This window comes from Paramisgurnus dabryanus, chromosome 5 (assembly GCF_030506205.2).
Source record: "Paramisgurnus dabryanus chromosome 5, PD_genome_1.1, whole genome shotgun sequence".
Lineage (NCBI taxonomy): Eukaryota > Metazoa > Chordata > Actinopteri > Cypriniformes > Cobitidae > Paramisgurnus > Paramisgurnus dabryanus.
This window is the reverse complement of record NC_133341.1, coordinates 34,475,613-34,495,505: the sequence shown is the minus strand read 5'-3', so window position 1 is coordinate 34,495,505 and position 19,893 is coordinate 34,475,613. Positions and strand designations below refer to the sequence as shown.

The following is a 19,893-nucleotide window of genomic DNA, read 5'->3' as shown; positions in this document are numbered from 1 at the left end:
AAGACTGACAAATATTTTTGGAGAGAACATATGGAGACATGATTAAAAAATAACGTATACATATAAAATAAATAATATCAGTAATCAATATTTTTTACAGGATTCATGTGTTACTGATAAAGTTAAACAATAATGATTAAATCATTTTCACTTCACACAGTGTTTTGATTGGAATACACTGAAATGCATCACTTCCGGTCAGCGTATTGCATGCGGTGTAGTCACACAAGTAAAAAAAAATTACGGATCCAACCGTCAAAACGGATCCGGAAATTATGTATCCGCAGACGGTAGGCACCTCTCGCAGACCCTTTGCGACTCTCCATAGGAAATGAATAATTTCCGGTTTATTGGCCGTCGTTAGTTGTGTGCAGTGGAAAGACGGCTTAACGTCTGCTCGGTTAACTTCCTGGAAAAGTAAAAAATTAACACAAGTGAAAAAAAGGCAAGTAACGCTAACCAGGAGCATCTTTAGAAATTGCAACAAAATGTAGCGTTTTTGTGAAATTCTTAGATCCTTACTCACACAATATTCAAAGAAAATGGCTAAATAATCCCACTTTCATATGTGATATACATGCAACATGTCTGGCCGGTAATTTTTCTCAATTTATTTAACGCAAAATATGCAAATAATGTAATGGGACAAGCAAACACAAAACAAATAATGTTCTTTGCAATTTTTTAAGTTTGCCATTTTTTAGCTAGCATGGTTTTGTTAATGGTTTATAATATATATGAAGGAATGTCACTCAACATGTAAATGTTGGCATCTGCTTTTAACTTGCATCAAATTACCGTAGAGTTTTACGAATCCCCAGCTTTTGACATCGATGGCCAAAGTTACGTTAAAAGTTTTCCACTTTCTTAAATTGATAAATCTACTTGTTTTGCAACAAAGGGAATTATTAATTATATTTTATTGTTTGCATTTAGATTAGTTTTTCATCTGCTCTCCACAAATAATAATAAAAATGTTGGCATGTGCTTTAATTTACAGCATATTACCGTAGAGTTTCACGAATCCACAGCTTTTGACATGGATGCCCAAAGTTACGTTAAAAGTTTTCCACTTTCATGAACTGATAAATCTACTTGTTTTGCAACAAAGGAAATTATTAATTATATTTTATTGTTTGCATTTAGATTAGTTTTTCATCTGCTCTCCACAAATAATAATAAAAATGTTGGCATGTGCTTTTAATTTACAGCAAATTACCGTAGAGTTTCACGAATCCACAGCTTTTGACATGGATGCCCAAAGTTACGTTAAAAGTTTTCCACTTTCATAAATTGATAAATCTACTTGTTTTGCAACAAAGGAAATTATTATTTATATTTTATTGTTTGCATTTAGATTAGTTTTTCATCTGCTCTCCACAAATAATAATAAAAATGTTGGCATGTGCTTTTAATTTACAGCAAATTACCGTAGAGTTTCACGAATCCACAGCTTTTGACATGGATGCCCAAAGTTACGTTAAAAGTTTTCCACTTTCATGAATTAATAAATCTACTTGTTTTGCAACAAAGTAAATTATTAATTATATATTATTGTTTGCATTTAGCTTAGTTTTCCTCTGCTCTCCACGAATCATAACAAACCTTCAACTGACCAGTTACAGTAAAAGCCGCTCTCGATATTGGCACGAGCGTATTAAAAACCCATATCTGTCTTGGACTGATCTGTAGTGTGTAATAGGCCGGTGCATTAGCTGTGTTGTGAAGTGAAGCTGATCGGCCGTATTGTTCAGATGTATCTGGTCTCCTGTTCGCAAACAATAGCGGCTTTGAGTGTTAAAACTCTGAGTGAAAGAAGAGATTTGGAGTATAATCCTCCGCAGGCTCGCATTAAAATAGAGTCTCCAAGAAACACACAGACTTCTGAGGGAATCCTTAAAGTTTCCAAGGTGACGGTTATTCTGGTGTTAAGGATTACGGCAAAGGATTCAGAGTTTAAACCGTGTCTGATTCGGAGTCTATCAGATGGCCCTCACTCTCAGGAGGTGTTATCTGGAGGTGTGGTGAACTGTAGATTTTGGACAGGTCCGTCGTGATTTCGTGCTCCGTGCCTTTCAAAGAGGGTCTTTGTGCTGTGTTACTAATTTTACCCTCCGGAATATTTTACCCAACTGCCAAGCGGGACAGCCGTAAAAGCCAGTGCACTGTGAAGTCTTTTCCCTGCGGTTCAGCGGGACCGAGGTGCGTCTATGTGTGTGTATTCCTAAGTGCACTGGCAGGATTGCTGTTATTTTTCCTCTGGAGTGTTAATAGACACACCTAGTTCTGTGTGGTGTGCTTTTTTCTGCTTAATAAGGGCTCGTATTGGAGTTAGACGAACCGGAAGTCATTAATTTTTACCCTTTTAGTGCCCTTTCTTGGAACTGCATGTTAATGCAAAAATAATTATTTTACCTTAGCAACTGCATGGCAACAGTTTGGCTGTCCCTCCGAAACACATCACTAACGTTGAAGCTTAGCAAGAAGTAATGGTTTCATTTCTTTTATATTTTCACTGAATGTCTGACAGAGAGTCGAGTGTGTGTGTGGAGTGTATTTGTTTTTGCACTACATTTAATGGCCCAGATTAAATTACAGCTAATGTCTCTAATGTCTCTCTCTCTCTCTCTCTCTCTCTCTCTCTCTCTCTCTCTCTCTCTTTTCCTTTTCCTCATCTCTCTCTCTTTCTGCAGCATATGACAGGGTTCTCTTTATCACAGATTGGATTAGATTGTGTGGCATGTGACTGGTGCTGATGTGATTGTATCTGGAGTTTCTAATTTGATGTTTTTACGTCTAATTGGTGGAAACAACATTACAAATCCACAACATGACAGATGACAGTTAACCGATGAAAGATTATATAAAACATCAGCTTCCAGTAGAGACCTACTGAATTATTATTTTAAAAAAGTCACTTAATAATAAATTAAATATTTGTAAAATGCTTAATTGTATAAAAATAATTTTCATATTATTAAATGCTTAATTTTATAAATATACATTTTATATTTTAAAATTTACAATTATAATAGATTTACATTTTATATTATTTAATGTTTAATTTTTAAAGATATACAATGCATATTTTTAAATGTTTTATTTTATTGATTTTAAATTTTATATTAAATACTTAATTTTTAAAGATATACATTGCATATTTTTAAATGTTAAATTTTTATTTATTGATTTAAATTTTATATGAAATACTTAATTTTTTATAGATTTACATTTTATACTTTTAAATGTTTAATTTTTATAGATATATGTTTTATATTTTAAAATGTTTAATTCTTATAAATTTCCTGGTTTCCCAGACAGGGCTTATCGTAGTCCCAGACTAAAATGCATGTTTGAGTAGCCTTAATTTTAAAACACCTTGTACATGTCTTAACATATCTTAGTGCCAATGTTTTGTCTCACTATGCATACTTAATATAACTACGGCCTAGTCCTGGATTACTCTTAACCCTGTCTGGGAAACCAAACTATTATCTATTATATTTGAATAAACATGAACTAAAGTTCTTCTGTTATATTTACAACAACAAACTGTAAACAACATGCTGCTTTTGTGGTCCAAACTTAACTTCCAGGAGACTTCCGCATTGAATCAATAACAACAGGTCGAGTAGTTTATTTCGTCAATTAGGAGAAAACATTTGCATGAAAAAACGTGTTCCTGATGAGTTTTTATGGTTATCTGTAATACCGTACTGTTATTATCCTCTAGATGGCGGACTTACCCAATTTATAAAAAAACTGAAGCAAAAAATAATTTACTAATTTTAAACTCTGTGTAGGTTTTGATACTCGTTCTGAATCTGATCTCTAACAAAATTCCTTCACAAAAATGCAATTATTTCAGCTTTTTGCTAAATGATTTGAATGTTTGAAGAAAAATACTCATAATTAAGAGTTTGTAAGCTGAGAAAAAAATATAGTTAGGATGAAACGTTTTTGTTGAAACGAAAATCCCCCCAAAAAATGCTGGCGGGCAACTTTTCAAAAAAAAAAGGCTGGTGGGAAATGAGTTAATTTGAAAGTGCAAACAGAAGTATATCAAACTGAACCAGGATTCATTCATACATTATCAAATTTCCATACAACATTACATTATCAAAGAGCATGTGATCAGTCCAGAGGATTAATATCCAAAGAGGGCTGATCAAAAAGACAGATGTTTATGGTCAGGGTCTAGGACAGAGGCGATCGTCAAAGGTCTGTTTGTACAAGCAAGGATATGGGCCGTGTCAGGGTAGCAATAATTTGCGTCATTCACTGGCTATTCACAAATTAAGGTTAGAAAAGTGGCGAAATGTCTTCACAAGCTATCACATCGATTCGATTTCGGTTCTCGATTCAGTTTTCTGTTACGACCCAAACGTGTATCTGCGCAGCGCGCGTGCATCAGATAAAATGTCTATACAATATAACTACATTGATATAATTTCTGACACGTATGTGAATAACAAAATAGGCTGAGTGGTTGTTAAGTTTTTCTGAGCAGCTGCTAAGTAACAAGATTCCTGTATCACAAAATCAAATTTATTATAAATTTCTTCTACATAAACTTGCTTTTGAGTGTGTATGGCAAATTGTAAATGTACAGTTTTCAGATTTTAATGGTCAGGGTTTGACAGTCTGTGGTAGTTAATGCATGCAGGACAGCGATACATCCGGGGGTAACGCAACCACACGCACTCAAGAGTTTTAGCTTACATGTATGTTCACTGTTTGTCCTACCTGGTCAAGACCCCGCTGTTACGGGAATGTTTATACCGTGTAACACGATCAGCGTGGAAGCATTAGATAGGACGTATATCTATATGTGCGCAAACATATACACACGGTATTAGCAGAGAAAGTGAGCAGGAACCTTGTATCTGTAAGAGAGTAGAAGAGGTCAGAGGTCACGCTTAGGAGCATGGGGTGGTTTTACGTTTCAGGTGAGTGTACAGACAACTCATAGACATCATAGCACACACACGCATGCAGAGAGTGCTTATAATGTCAGTCTGTGAGAGATGGGATAAAGACTTTAGTGTGAACGGGAATAAAAGAGAGAGGAGGAGGAGAGAGAGAGAAATGGAGGGGTGAGAGAGATACCTGTACAAGTAAAGAAAGAGAGGATAGAGAGAGAGAGAGGTTCAACTGTGGTGAGTTCTTTGCGTGATATGAGATCTGCATCTCGCAGTCTATGACATGGACGCTCTATTTTTGGGAGCTGAAGCACGACTGCTGACCTCTAGATCCACTCCAGCACCTGCTCATACACACACTGACATTCAAAGTAACACACACATCACAAAGTTTGGGAGGTTTTCAGCACTGAACTGAGAATAGACTTCATGCCGAACATCATGAACAGGTCTCACTGCATCCGCTTGTTAGAGAAAGTGTTAACAGGGGTATAAACAGACAGTGATATCTATGGACTTTGAGGTAATAAGATAACCAAGGTAGATGAATTTTTGTTATTTTATTTGTTGTTTGATTCCATTTCTAAATTATGATATATAGCGCCAGAAAGCAAGCATGTATAGCAGATTTCTATTAGCGATACTAATAACGTGTTCAAGTCCTCCTGGATTGTTTATATTTGCGAGCCGGTAAGCTGTGTTACGATGTCAGGTGCGTTCGATTCACAATTCGCAGACGAGCGCATTATGGTGGTCTACTTTTAATGAATTGAAACAAATCCAGCAAGGTTTGCTAACTCTACTTAAAAAAGAACAAAAAATGTGCATCAAGTGTGTTTTGCTTTTTTATGTTTTTACATTTAGGCATTTAAAAGAAGCTTTTATACAAAGCGAAAAAAGATAATAAGCGATTTGGCATATGAAGGCAATAATACAAGAAGTGCTTATACCAAGTTACTAGCTTTCACAATTCCAAGACAATGCCTGTTCATGAATCATAAATCTTCATACATTTTTAATTCATTTATTAAATCACTGTATACTGTTACATTTCATATTAATTGTTATATTGTTATATTGGCATCATATTTTGTGCAGACATCCTAATTTGGTATCATAAATTGTGCAGACGTTGCATCCATTGATTCCGCTTTGTTTCTCACTGACATGCCCCCAGTCGTGTTTACATATTTGTGGTGCCGTTCATGCGTGTTTAGTCAAAAAAAAAACATATTTCTGATATGACTTGAAAACACCATAACTGTACAGATTGTCTTTTATTGCTAATATGAGTCTTCAATGGTCACCATCCCAAGGTTTTTAACAACATCACAAGAATGTTATAAAACAGTAAATTTCCACCATCTGTGTTTGGCATAATAACACCTGCGAAATCTGCTTCTAGTCAGACGAAGTTAGTCCGACCGTCGACGAAGTTAGTCCGACCGTCGACGAAGTTAGTCTGACCGTCGACGAAGTAAGTCCGAACATTGGCGAAGTTAGTCAGACCATCAACGAAATTAGTCAGACCATCGACGAAGTTAATCCGACCATCGGTGGAGTTAGTCAGACCATCGACGAACTTAATTACACCATCTACGAAGTTAGTCTGACCATCGAAGAAGTTAGTCCAACCATCGGCAAAGTTAGTCCGAACATCGACGAAGTAAGTCCGACCATCGACAAAGTTAATCACATCATCGGCAAAGTTAGTCCGACCATCGGCGAAGTTAGTCCGACCATCGACAAACTTAGTCCGACCATCGACGAAGTTAGTCACACCATCTAAGAAGTTAGTCACACCTTTGACAAAGTTAATCACACTATCAACGAAGTTAGTCCAACAATCGACGAAGTTAGTCACACCATCTACAAAGTTAAGTCAGACCATCGGCGAAGTTTATCACACCATCAACAAAGTTAATCACACCATCAACGAAGTTAGTCCGACCATCGGCGGAGTTAGTCCGACCATCGACAAAGTTAATCACACCATCGGCGAAGTTAGTCAGACCATCGATGAAGTTAATCACACCATCTACGAACTTAGTCAGATAATCAACGAAGTTAGTCACACCATCTAAGAAGTTAGTCACACCTTTGACAAAGTTAATCACACTATCAACGAAGTTAGTCCAACCATAGTCAAAGTTAGTCACACCATCAACGAAGTTAGTCCGACCATCGACGAAATTAGTCCGACCATCGACAAAGTTAAACCGACCATCGACGAAGTTAATCACACCATCGACAAAGTTAGTCTGACCATCGACGAAGTTAATCACACCATCAAAAAAGTTAGTCCGACCATCGGCGAAGTTGGTCTGAACATCAGCAAAGTTAGTTCAAACACCAGCAAAGTTAGTCCGACCATCGACAAAGTTAGTCCGACCATCGACAAAGTTAGTCCGACCATCGACGAAGTTAGTCAGACCATCGACGTAGTTAGTCCGACCATCAGGCGAAGTTAGTCCGATCATATGCAAAGTAAGTCTGACTATCGGCGAAGTTAATCCGACCATCGGCGAAGTTAGTCCGACCATCTGCGAAATTAGTCCGACCATCGGCAAAGTTAATCACACCATCGGCGAAGTTAGTCAGACCATCGATGAAGTTAATCACACCATCTACGAACTTAGTCAGATAATCAACGAAGTTAGTCACACCATCTAAGAAGTTAGTCACACCTTTGACAAAGTTAATCACACTATCAACGAAGTTAGTCCAACCATAGTCAAAGTTAGTCACACCATCAACGAAGCTAGTCCGACCATCGACGAAATTAGTCCGACCATCAAAAAAGTTAGTCCGACCATCGGCGAAGTTGGTCTGAACACAGCAAAGTTAGTTCAAACACCAGCAAAGTTAGTCAGACCATCGACATAGTTAGTACGACCATCAGGCGAAGTTAGTCCGATCATATGTGAAGTTAGTCTGACTATCGGCGAAGTTAGTCCGACCATCGGCGAAGTTAGTCCGACCATCGGCGAAGTTAGTCCGACCATCGGCGAAATTAGTCCGACCATCGGCAAAGTTTGTCCAACCATCGACGAAGTTAGAACGAAGCTAAACTGAGCATTGAGAATGCACCTAAGATTTTTCAATAAATCATCTTTATTATGTTTACATCACTTTGTATCCTGCCTACTGTTTTTCCCTTCATCTGTGTGTTTGCCTCATGATTGATTTAAAGTATTAACTCACAACAGAGATTTAGGGTATGTCTCAATCAGCTCCCTTGTTCAGTAGTCAGGGCACTGATAAGAGAGTCAGACATTTTAAGGGCTATCTCAATCGCAAAATCCATCCAGTGCTATGAAACATCCCTAAAAATTCCCAAAATGCAACGCAAAAACCAGTGAGTATCGATGGTCCCTATGTTCCCTTAACTGATCACGTGACCTTTTTGAAGCTCACCAACCGAAATCACGTAATCCAACTCAATAAACTTTTTGAAATGTGACAGAACTTTTAAAAAGACAAACGTTTGTTTTAGTTTTAAATATAAACACACATCGCTACACAGTGAGGGACCACAATCTACTCAATATGTAAAATAATAATATTTATTTAAAATTGTAAAAAAAATATTTAAAATTAAGTAATTATATTTTAATTAATTACAATAAGAGAATAATGAAGGCGTTTTTCACAATGTACTGTTTAAAATTAAGTCAGAGAGATGTTGGTTTTGCTGGTTGTTGATGAGGAACAGCTGTGAATGATCACGACGCGCTTAAGCAGCCACGTTACAGAAAAATAAGTGAACAGTGTCCCAATGTCAAGTGAGCTAGGGTCCTTACCAGTGTACACGATATACTGATTCACGACCTCGGGAGCTAGGAAACGAATTGAGACACAGGGTTAGTGATTTCATAATATACTGACGGGGAGAGAGATCTAGTGAAACTGGACTCTAATTGGATCTAAAAGATCTGCGAGCCATATCCATAGTTAGATCTACAGTAATAGATGTGATGTCATCATGTGGTCTAGTTGTGTTTTCTCTCGTTGACCCTCTGCTTGGCTTTCATTCATTCTTTCTCTTCTAATTGGCACCTCGTTAGTGAATTCTTAATTGGAGTGACCCAGGTGGAAGTGGAGCCTCGTTAGTGTGTGAAAGTGTATGTGTGTGTGTGTGTGTGTTTGTACGTGTGTGTGTGTGTTTGTGCATGTGTGCTTGTCTTTGTTTAAGCAGCATAAATGTGAAGCGGCCTGCATGACCTGCTGATTATCTTCCATTCACCCATGTTGAACCCTAACACATTCCCTCTCTCACACACACAAACACGCACATACACGTATCGCATCTGCACAAAGACGCACACACTCTCTTTCCTGCTTGAAGAGTCTCGATGGCTTCAGTTTCATAGAACTAACAATAACCATTTTATACAGCTAACAATAAATTGTTGTCACTGTGAATTAAATGTCACAGAATTGAGCTAACACCCAAAGTGACAGCGCATTGTTTATGGTCAAAATGAACATGAATTGACATGAAAAAGTAACAGGTCACCAGCAGACTTTCAACAATTTTATACCAAAACACACGGTTGCCACTGTTGGAGTTGTTTGTTCAAACCACAAAAGCACATTTAAATGATTTATACCACAAGTCTATCATAAAATCATATTTTTTATAGATTTTGATGTAATATGCAATATGCATACAACATATTGTATGCATTGTATACATTTCTCCAGTGCAAAGAAAGATAACTGCATACTACATACAGTAGTATAAGTATGAGTAGTATGCCATTCCACACTAGTTATTTATAATGTTGCTTTGAATGTTTATAAATTGTTTTTCTGTCTTACTGGTGCATTGTGATTGTCTGATGGTATGTGACCACCATGTAGATGAGCTCAAACAGGTGTGAGGTCACCAAGACTCTTTAGGTCTTTACATTGACCTCTGATCTCTGCAAACCCGGACCATTGAGTAAAACATTCACAGGTGTTCATTCACAGTATAGGATTTTGGCCAAAATAGTTATCTTAGAAAGCAGCATAGTTATGCTTGATGTAGCAAGCTTGTTTACGATGTCTTATGAAGTTTTGGAAACAATGAAGCAAATGTCTGAGCAGCTACTGTTTATGCTTTTATTAGTTGAAGGGCTATTTGGGTGACCAAGGCATTAGAAAGCTTTGTGTGTGTTGTACGAACAGCTGAAGGTCTATTTTGGCTGCCGATTTTTACACCTCCACATTTGGACAATCAACACCTCGCGCTATAACACGCGCACACGACATAACGCCAGTGACAACACGCTCACCTTTCTTAATAGCATCCAAACACACACCAAAAGCTGACAAACGCTCCTTTAACAGACTAACACAGGCCTTCTGTCAGCTGTGAAAACAGAAGAAAACATTTGGAAGATGGATTTTTTAGAGTGAGCCATGAAACAGATGGAAGGGATTGCGGCGTGTTAGTTTGGGTGATGTTGCTGGTGATGCATCAGTCTATTGGCTTTAGTTGGGAATGTGTGTTTGCTAATTTAATACATTTAAGTTATCACTTGGCCACTACATACAGATACATTGTAGCTCTGTTACGTGATTGTCAAAAGTAGTTTTTATGACATGAGCCTGGTGTCCATTAAAGATCTGCGCAAAACATTTTAAAGTTGAATTAAAGTTACATGTATGTAGGTTTACGTATATCAGATCCACAGTATTTTTAATCTAAGGAAATGCAGACGTGTTATCCAAGCATTAATGCCAAATAAAGCCTCTTATTTTTGGGAGTGGCCATGTACGAGGTGTTTCTGGGAGATTATAGTACATGATTTTGCATGTAAAATGAATGATTATGTAACTTTTACGCACGTCAAGTGACCTGTACAGTTAATGCAAAAAAAAAAACTGTTTCCATTGCAGTTGTGCGATATATTCGTTTTTCGAATTGCCTGAAAAATGTAATGCAAGCGTTTTTTTTTTTGCGTAAATATGTGAGTTTTTGCTTAAAGTACATGTTTCTATTGGGTATATGATCAATTCGCAATTTCTTTGTGCGATTTGAAGCCTATGGAGCGTAATCTTAATTTGAACATGATCATGTGACTTTTACGCATGTCAAGTGACCTGTAAATGCAAAAAAAAGTTTCCATTGCAGTTTTGCGATATTAGTTTTTCGAATTGGCTGAAAAATGTAATGCAAGCGTAATTTCTTTGCGTAAATATGTGAGTTTTTGATAAATTTACATGTTTCTATTGGGCATATGTTACATTTTAATTTTCGTGATTTGAAGCCTACGGAGCACAATTTTAATTTGAACGATTTGAAGCCTATGGAGGGCAATTTTAATTTACGCGATTTGAAGCCTACGGAGCACTATTTGAATTTGCGCGATTTGAAGCCTACGGATCGCAATTTTAATTTGCACGATTTGAAGCCTACGGAGCACTATTTTAATTTGCGCGATTTGAAGCCTACGGAGCGCAATTTTAAGGTGCACAATTTTAATGTGCGAAATTTGAAGCCTATGAAGGGCAATTTTAATTTGCGCAATTTGAAGCATATGGATGCCATTTTTATTTTGCGCGATTTGAAGCCTATGGAACACACTTTAAATTTGCGCGGTTTGAAGCCTATGGAGCGCGATTTTAGTTTGCATGATTTGAAGCCTATGGAGGGCAATTTTAATTTGCGCGATTTGAAGCCTATGGAGGGCAATTTTAATTTGTGAGATTTGAAGCCTATGGAGCGCAATTTTATTTTGCGTGATTTAAAACCTATGGAGCACAATTTAAATTTTTCACAATTTGAAGCCAATAGAGCGCAATTTTAATTTGCACGATTTGAAGCCTATGGAGCGCAATTTTATTTTGCGTGATTTGAAGCCTATGGATGTGAGGCCTATGGAAACGCAGCTATGTAGGAGGAAAATTCTTGCGTGACATCAGCCGAAACGTCAGAGGCAGAGCTGGTAAATACATGTTTATTTCGATAAAAGATTACGATTGTCTCTTTGGAAATAATGTAAAAAAATGTCAACTAAAACCACTTTATTTAGGTATAAGCTTAAAAGCATCTGTGTCCTGACATAATGACTGTTCCAGAAGTTCCTTTGACTTCTAAGGTGGCTGAAACAATTAAGTTGATTGATGGGCTCGAAACGCTGCCTGAAGATATGCACATTTCATTCAGTTCAGAAAAGTGCAGATTCAAATAGTTAAACCAACATCAAATGCTTTATTTTATACCGTATGTGGGCAAGGTCGTAGGTTTTAGACGACACCCTTTGTCTGGTGTTTTCCGAGCAGCTTTTTGTTTTGATCCGGCTTCGCTTCAGCTGAGTTTAAAAAAGGTTAAAGGTCAACCTAGTACAAATTGGAGTAAGGGTCGAAGGTCAACGCTTAAAGACGACCTCCATCACATTTTGTTATTAGTGTGTGTGTTTCACATTTGTGTGTGCTTACTGGTCAAGCGATTATATACAGAGAATGAAAGCATTATACTTTTGACTTTTCTTTGACTTCTTTGGTTTTGAAGTATTAGGATTTCTCTTCTCCATACAGCCTTGTTTTACTCGATTTTACTATTGACTAAATCTTAATAAAATAATTGATTATCAGATGATTCTTGGGTGAATAGTGTAGCTCACTATTGTTTGAAATGTTTATAGTTGCGCCATGTACTGTATACAGTGACAGTCTCACATACTGTTTTAGAAAATAGTATGCACTATGTAGTGTATATTGCACAGAGTAAACCGGTGTGCAGTTGCATTCAAACTATAGCGTGTGCTTGGCAGAAAAAGCAAAGGGAGGGCTTGGTGAAAAGACAGACAGGGGGTGGAGCCTTATCAAAGGGGCGGAGTTTGGTCCGGCTAAACAGAGACTACTGTGTGTAAGGTTGTGATTAATCTCCTCCCCTCTGTTTCTCTCTCTTTCTCTCTCTCTCTCTCTCTCTCTCTCTCTCTCTCTCAGTGGGCAGTCGGTGTAAAGCGGTGATTGAGGCTGTTGTGGGGTGTGCTATTTCTCACATTCAGTACATTACACAAGTGTGTGTCGAGGAGACAGTCGAGGGATTTACTCATTGCCTGGTGTGCACACACACACTGAAGATGAACCTCCTGAGGACCAGCATTCACTGGATTTGCGTGATTGGACTTCTGGGACTCGTACAGGAGAACCTGGGTAAGTGTCAACCAACAGAACAGAAACGGACTGACTGTGTGGGTCACCTCTGTTAACTTTGTTCTCCTGAAATATAAACATTCACATGCGAATATATACATTGAAGCAGGTCGCAGGATGTGAAATTCATCTGTACTGTGTGTCAGTGTTTATATAACACACAAATGGACTGTGGTGTAGTCAGACTGTGGCTGTGTTTAAATTTCTCTATACTAAGGGATGATTTATTTTGCACAGAAGTTGCTCAAGACACTTAATGGAGTCGAAATGTAAAAATTGTCTCAGATGTTTCTCCTAAAAATCTTAGGAGGAATTAATATAAACCAAATGAGACAACAGTTGACATGCAGATTTACATTGAGATTTCTGAGAACTGAAATGTGCAGATTTTGGTATGTTGGTAAATCTGAGCGCACTTTGAGATGTTCTTCTAAAACTTCTCTCAGGAGGAAAATCTGACTTTAGCAAACCGTCTATTGCTGTCTAGGAGAAACAGTTGAGTTTTTCATGGTGTTATATATTGGGTGTTGCCATCAGACTTTTAAATAAACTCAGTGATGGTGTGCCAAATGGATGGCCAGGTGTTTCTCCCTGTGTGTTTGTGTCGTTGGGTTGGTTATATGTGTTTGTTGCGTGGTAAGTCGATGAGTCTCTCAGCTGTCTAACACTTGTTTAACACACAGTTGGAGGTCCAGCTTTGAAATCATTCGGTCTTTAATCTCTCTCACACACATTTGTTTCACTGTGTTTGCATGCTTTGGACAGGCTTTCTTTTGTTTGTCGGTCGGAAACGTTTTGAATGTTAATAACCACACCTTCTTGATTTGTGGATTTGTTTAATTTCAGATATGCTAATAACTATGTTGCTGTCAATCATTTTGATTGTGAAAAACATATTTTCAGAATATCTGAATGTCAATGCGTTGGATAAAATATCACAGCTGCAAACAAATGATGCTAGATTTTTACTAACTTCAGTTTTCTCTGTATTTTTACCAACTGGTATCCTGGTGATTTTAGTGGATGTACTGTATGAAGACGTTACATTCACACAGGTTTAGTTTTGTTCATACTCTAAATTATGGGCAGGTGTGCATTTAAATGTCAAATCTGTAAACAAAATCATTTGGTAGCACTTTAGTATAGCGACCATTTCCCACTTTTAGCTAGTTGCCAATTATCATGTCTATAGCATGCCTAAAAAAGGCAAAAAAACCTAAAAAAGGACACTAATTGTACCTGTTGTTGTTATTGATTGTATCTTAAAACGGTTTAAATCATTCAAATCACAAGAATCTTAGCTTTCCAAAGATGTGTGACATGTTTAGCTTTTTGGTTTTGAGTTGTTGTATTTAATTAGGGTTACGATACGTGCCATTCTTCTCGGACGCGTCCTGGCCAGGATTTCGGTGCGTCTTCCTGAAGTCGTATTTGTCGACCGCATACATCATAGAGGATTTTTTTTTGGCGTATGCGGTCAACAAATACGACTTCTGGAAAACGCACCGAAATCCTGGCCAGGCTGCCTCCGCGAAGAATGGCACGTATGGTCACCCTAATTTAATTAAGTTTTTTGTCATATAATGCAGTGTGCCTGCTGGAATTTTAAGGGAGATGATATTGGCTGCTTATTAGTAGGGGAAAGTGGGGCATTATCGTTACTTACAAAGTAACGCTTTTTGGCTTTGGCTCTATCGTAATTTTTTTTTTACATTAGATTAATAATTTTTGTATTCATCTAAAAAGTTTGTTTGTGGGACCTACCGTTATCGTACAATTACACCAAAAATGACAGGATTGTAAACGTTACAAACAAGTTTGTTGTAACACTTGCTGAAAAAATGTTTAAACTCAAATAATTCAATCAAATTCTGTCTATATACTAAAAGTGGATATTGTTTATAAATCTGTCTATAATAGATAGATATCCACACATTCATCCATCCATGATCCTTCATCAAACCATCCTTGTATTGTGCATCAATGCATATAAACTGATTTTTTTAAAGGGGCCATACACTATTAAAACAAAAAAATCATAATTGTGAGTTATTTCTCCAGATATTTATTCACAGTTTTCATTTTGATGAATAGTATTTAGATTGTTTTCATTTCCATGCCTAAACACTCTTTGTTCAAAACACATCAAAACTTTACAAAAATTCACAGGAGACCACCTGACATCAGGAGAAAAAATCAAAAGCACAGATTGCTCGGCCTTGTAGAAATGTGACCCGTCACGGAAACCAGGGACTCAAGTCGGCAGCACAAGTTTCGAGAAAATGAGAAACAAAGTTTTTTTTTCAAAATTTGTGATTTTCGTTTTATTGCAGAATCTGTTAGTTGAGATCACGAAGAAGCCTCTCCATGTTTGAGATAGCAGTTTTTGTATATTTAAAAGCGTACATTTTGCGGTTAAAATAGGCTTGTTTTTCCGGAGATTCTAGCGTGCAGCGGGGGGCGTCATTGTCTGTGTGTATATTTACATACTGTATAAGCTTGTGTTTTCGCCTCCGCCCCCAAAGGGAACAGCGTGACTACTAAATAAGGATAGTTCGCCCAAAAATGAAAATAATGTAAGTAATGACTCACCCTTATGTCGTTCTAAACTCGGAAGACCTCCGTTCATCTTCGGAACACAGTTTAAGATGTTTTATCGTTAGATTTAGTCCGAGAGCTTTCCCCTTCATTGAAAATCTATGTATGGTTTCCATGTCCAGAAAGTTAATAAAAACATCATCAAAGTAGTCCATGTGACATCAGTGGGTCAGTAAGATTGTGTTGATGCATCGAAAATACAGTTTGGTCCAAAAATAGCAGAATTACGACTTTATTCAGCATTGTCTTCTCTTCCGGCTCGAGCGTGAAGTCACGTGACTGTTGTGACGCGCTGCCCTGTTCCTCAGATATGTTTGCTAAGTTTTTTTTTTTTTTCAAACTTATAGCCTGCGTCTCCCCAGACTGTAAAGCTCGGGCGCACAAAACAAAAGAAAAATAAAAGAAGCTGGGGCGGAACAAATAACAGTCAGCCGCATCGTACGTCAGCCGCGTCACTGACTTTATGCGGCGCTGCAGTCGGAAGACGTCAAAGTACCGCGAGAGCTCTTCAAGAAATCTTACGGAGTAGTTTAATTTCGACTCGCTCTCGCGGTACTTTGACGTCATCTGTATGTCAGTTCTTGCAGCGCAGCATGAGTCCAAACACACAGAAGTTACACAGATATCGTTGTATTCTTCATATAATTGGCTACATGTTTTGTCTATCAATATTTTCCATGAAGTCATTGGCTGATGGAGGAACGAGCGAGCCATTGGTAACATCTCTAAAGGATGTCACGTTTTCGACGGCGCTGTTTGGATGATCTATTATACTACTTCCCTATTTTAAATACAAACTTTGAAGGCGGGTTCATGTGTTTAACGGAGTGTAAGCTCATATACCCTTACATGTTACGATTTAAATAGTCTTCAGATTATATATTATATTGTATTACCAGACATTCATGCGAAATCTGATATAAACAATCTATATTTCACGGATTATACGCATTTGTGGACAAATATGGTCATTGGATAATCTGAAACAGACTGGATTCGACTTGTGATCCCCACAAAGGTAAAATAGTCATGTTTATTTTTGCGGGTTGTCATTTGGTCATAAAATACTACATATGATGCTAGAACATCTCAAAAAGGGTTTTACAGGGGGCATGGCTTAGCTAAATGAGATGTAAATGAGCCCTATTGTCTCCCCCAGCTGAAAAGAAGAGTCCCTTTCGTCTCGATTTTCTCGGTTTGAGTATTTCTGAGTTCCTATATTCAAATGGCCACAACTTCTCCAAATCTTATCAGATTTCCATGTGTTACACATCGTTGGAAAGCTTAGGAACTGCACTTTCAGAATCTGTGAATAACTCAAAATGCCCAGATCCGACTTGTGTCCCTACTTTCCGTGACTGGTCACAAATATGTAAAGTAGCCGTATTACAATTAACCCTTCGTTAGTTTTGTGCCCAACTCACCCTATGAAACACATATTAAAGCTTTATTCTGCATGACCATAGTCTACATCTCTTAATCCAACCTTACACTTTTGTAGTTAATAGTCAACATGTGTTCCCTATACTGAATGTTCTTTGAGTATATTTGCTTTGTTTTCCAGTAAACATCCTCTAAACCAGTGATTCCCAACCTTATTTCCTTGAGCCCCCCAACCCCAATATCTATTACTATACACCTGAAGTTGCTTGGGAGCTCAGATTGTAAATATTATGGTTATTGCATTAAAAATTTTGCATAAGATAACTACCTTATCTTGGCATTGCAAGCATGTGGTTTTTAAAACAACTATAAAATAGATTTGTATATAACATTATTAGTGGAGCATTTTATGCATCTTTATTTGCATTTTTGCATTGGTTCATTTATATTTATACAATCATTAATATTTAAAGCTGTTTTGTTTGGGTGAGCATACTAAACTCTAATGTGTGCACAACGATCCCCCTCCCACCGTAAGTTGGAGAGAGGGAGCATTGCATTATTTTCATCTCTTCCCATCCCATAATAACCTTTAGACACAGTCCAGATCTTCATCTGACACCCAGACGCTGGGTGAACTCATCTAATCACCTCTGAGTCTCTGTCAGAGATCATATACCATCATTTCTGCTCATGCAATGCTTGTTGAATCTTAACCAACCTGCAACTGTTGTGTTTCTTACTGTTGCTCATTGTTTGTCTACAGTAACTTCTGGAAAGCTCAGCAGTTTAACTGGACACCAGCATACTGTATATACTGGTGTCGCTCTTGGTGAAATGTACAGGTGTTTATAGTTCATGTGGTTTCTGGCTTGGCAAGGATGATCATTTGCTGGTCTTGATTTACTATCCTCTGGTGGGGTTGAGGTCAACCTGGTAGACCGTATTAATAGTTCTGGTTATGGGTGGTGGACCAAAAGGTTGTAGACTGACTGGAGTCCCCTATTAGTTGATACCAAAAAGCATTGACAGCAAGCTGATTAAACATGTTTTTTGCAACCAACATGTATATCATATCACTGAAATGCTGTATGAAATATCCAATGCTTAATTATTTTTGGACAGCCTCAGAAAGAGTGAGAGAGACAGGCAGGAGTTATGAAAGCACCAGGTGAGTAAATAGTAAAGACCACAGAGTTTCAGTTTTAGATGTTATGTGATGCTCCATTACTCTGGCTGTCTTCAGTCTTCAGTCACACCTCGCTGAAAGCACCAAACGTCTGAAGCGTTCGCTTCCTGTTTGGGTTGGAGAGACGGCACATCCCTCATAACAGAGTAAAAGATCTTGTTACAATACCTCACTTCCCTGCATTTCACTGTATTCCTCATCTCTTTCCCTTTGAGGCTTTCACTCCAATAAGTAACAATGTTATATTTCTATGAGGTTTGTTTCGTCACGTCCTGTGGCTACCTGTTGGATATAAAATAATTTAGTTTCGCAGTAGTCACTATCATTGGGGAGAGTACTGGGTTAATTTGTGTGGGTTTTGGTTTGTGAATGGTTCAGCTGTGGTCGGGTTATGGCTGGAGTCCAAAACGTTCTGATGGACAATCAGCAGATGCTGTTCCACTCCGAGATCTCTGTAATGTGGGAAGCCATGAGAAATGAAGAGATTAAGGCTACATTTACACGACAACGATATAGTTAAAAAAAATTAAGTTTTTCCTTTGTGTTTTTGAACAATTGCACATGCCCAGATCAAGGCACATTTACACAGATCCTCAAAAACATCTACAAATGCTGTATTGCCCATCCAGTAGTTTGTATAGAAACTCTACACGCCTGCCGAAAACCTGAGGTCCGACACGAGCGTGTTTGGACACGGGTCGGGTATAATAATAGCGGCATCGGGTAATTTAAAATAAAAGTTTTTTTGCCGAACAGACCTGAGATGACCCAAACTATCTTGCGTGTGTTCATCAAGTCCTTTTTCAACCCCATCTCTGTTTGTCAAGAGCGTTTGCGACATTGTGTGGCTGGCGGTTAATTTTTTAAGAGAGACCTGTCAATAAATTTTAAATGCACATTGTAGCGGTTCCCTTGGTGTCGTCATCAGATTTCTGTCTGATTGGTGCATGTGGCGATGCAAACTACACACAAGTCAGTGCAGTTTACATTCGGGTTAAAAAAAGTACACTGGTCCGGATCAGACTCCAGTTTAATTTTCTCGGGTTTGTCTCGGGTTTTTCTTTTCTAAAAATATAAGATATTTGCACATCTGGTTCGGGTAAAAAGTGATTAAGGTCCCAACAAGACCTCTAGCCCACACACCTTTTTCTACAAAAAGTGATAAATATAAACAATCAAGATGGCGAAAGCTTTAATCAGTTTTGTTTAGACGGATAATAAGTGACCCTGGACTGCAAAACTAAGTATAGTCCCGTATTTAAGCATACGCAAGGGTCTGCGTGATGCAAATATTGTCACCAGAATAATAGGCACGCACTGCACGTGCACCGCAGGATTTTTGTAACCGTGCATACTTTGTATGCATAGGTCACACATGCATGTACAGGAGAATGTAGGATGTAGCAAAGCACAAAATATCTGTGTTCACAAGTACGAGTCAAATAAACAGCTTTCACTAAAAAAATAAAAAAAATTCTGCTACTTTAATGTAAAAAGTTAAGTTAAACAATTTCAACTTGTTTTATAAGTTATGCCAATTATTCACAGGTCAAAACATTGACTTGCAAAAACATGTTTTAACTTTTTTCAGTGTTACAAAGCTGTGTGTTCGACGAAACACGTAAAAAAGGCAAAAAACATTACTCCAGG

The 19,893-nt window shown here is 37.8% G+C and overlaps 1 protein-coding gene across 4 annotated transcripts in view; it reads left to right on the top strand.

Annotated features, from left to right (window-relative positions):
• bmpr1ba (bone morphogenetic protein receptor, type IBa) overlaps positions 1-19,893 on the top strand; it is a 61,031-nt gene that overhangs the window by 13,172 nt on the left and 27,966 nt on the right. For 2 of the 4 annotated variants that reach the window (XM_065251023.1, XM_065251021.1), the window contains one exon: positions 12,864-13,073. In XM_065251023.1, the coding sequence (XP_065107095.1) occupies positions 13,001-13,073 (73 nt within the window). In that variant the 5' untranslated portion in view covers positions 12,864-13,000. Of the gene's footprint in view, positions 1-5,306; positions 5,463-12,863; positions 13,074-19,893 lie in introns of those variants that run through there. The other 2 variants (XM_065251022.1, XM_065251024.2) reach the window with 2 other exon arrangements.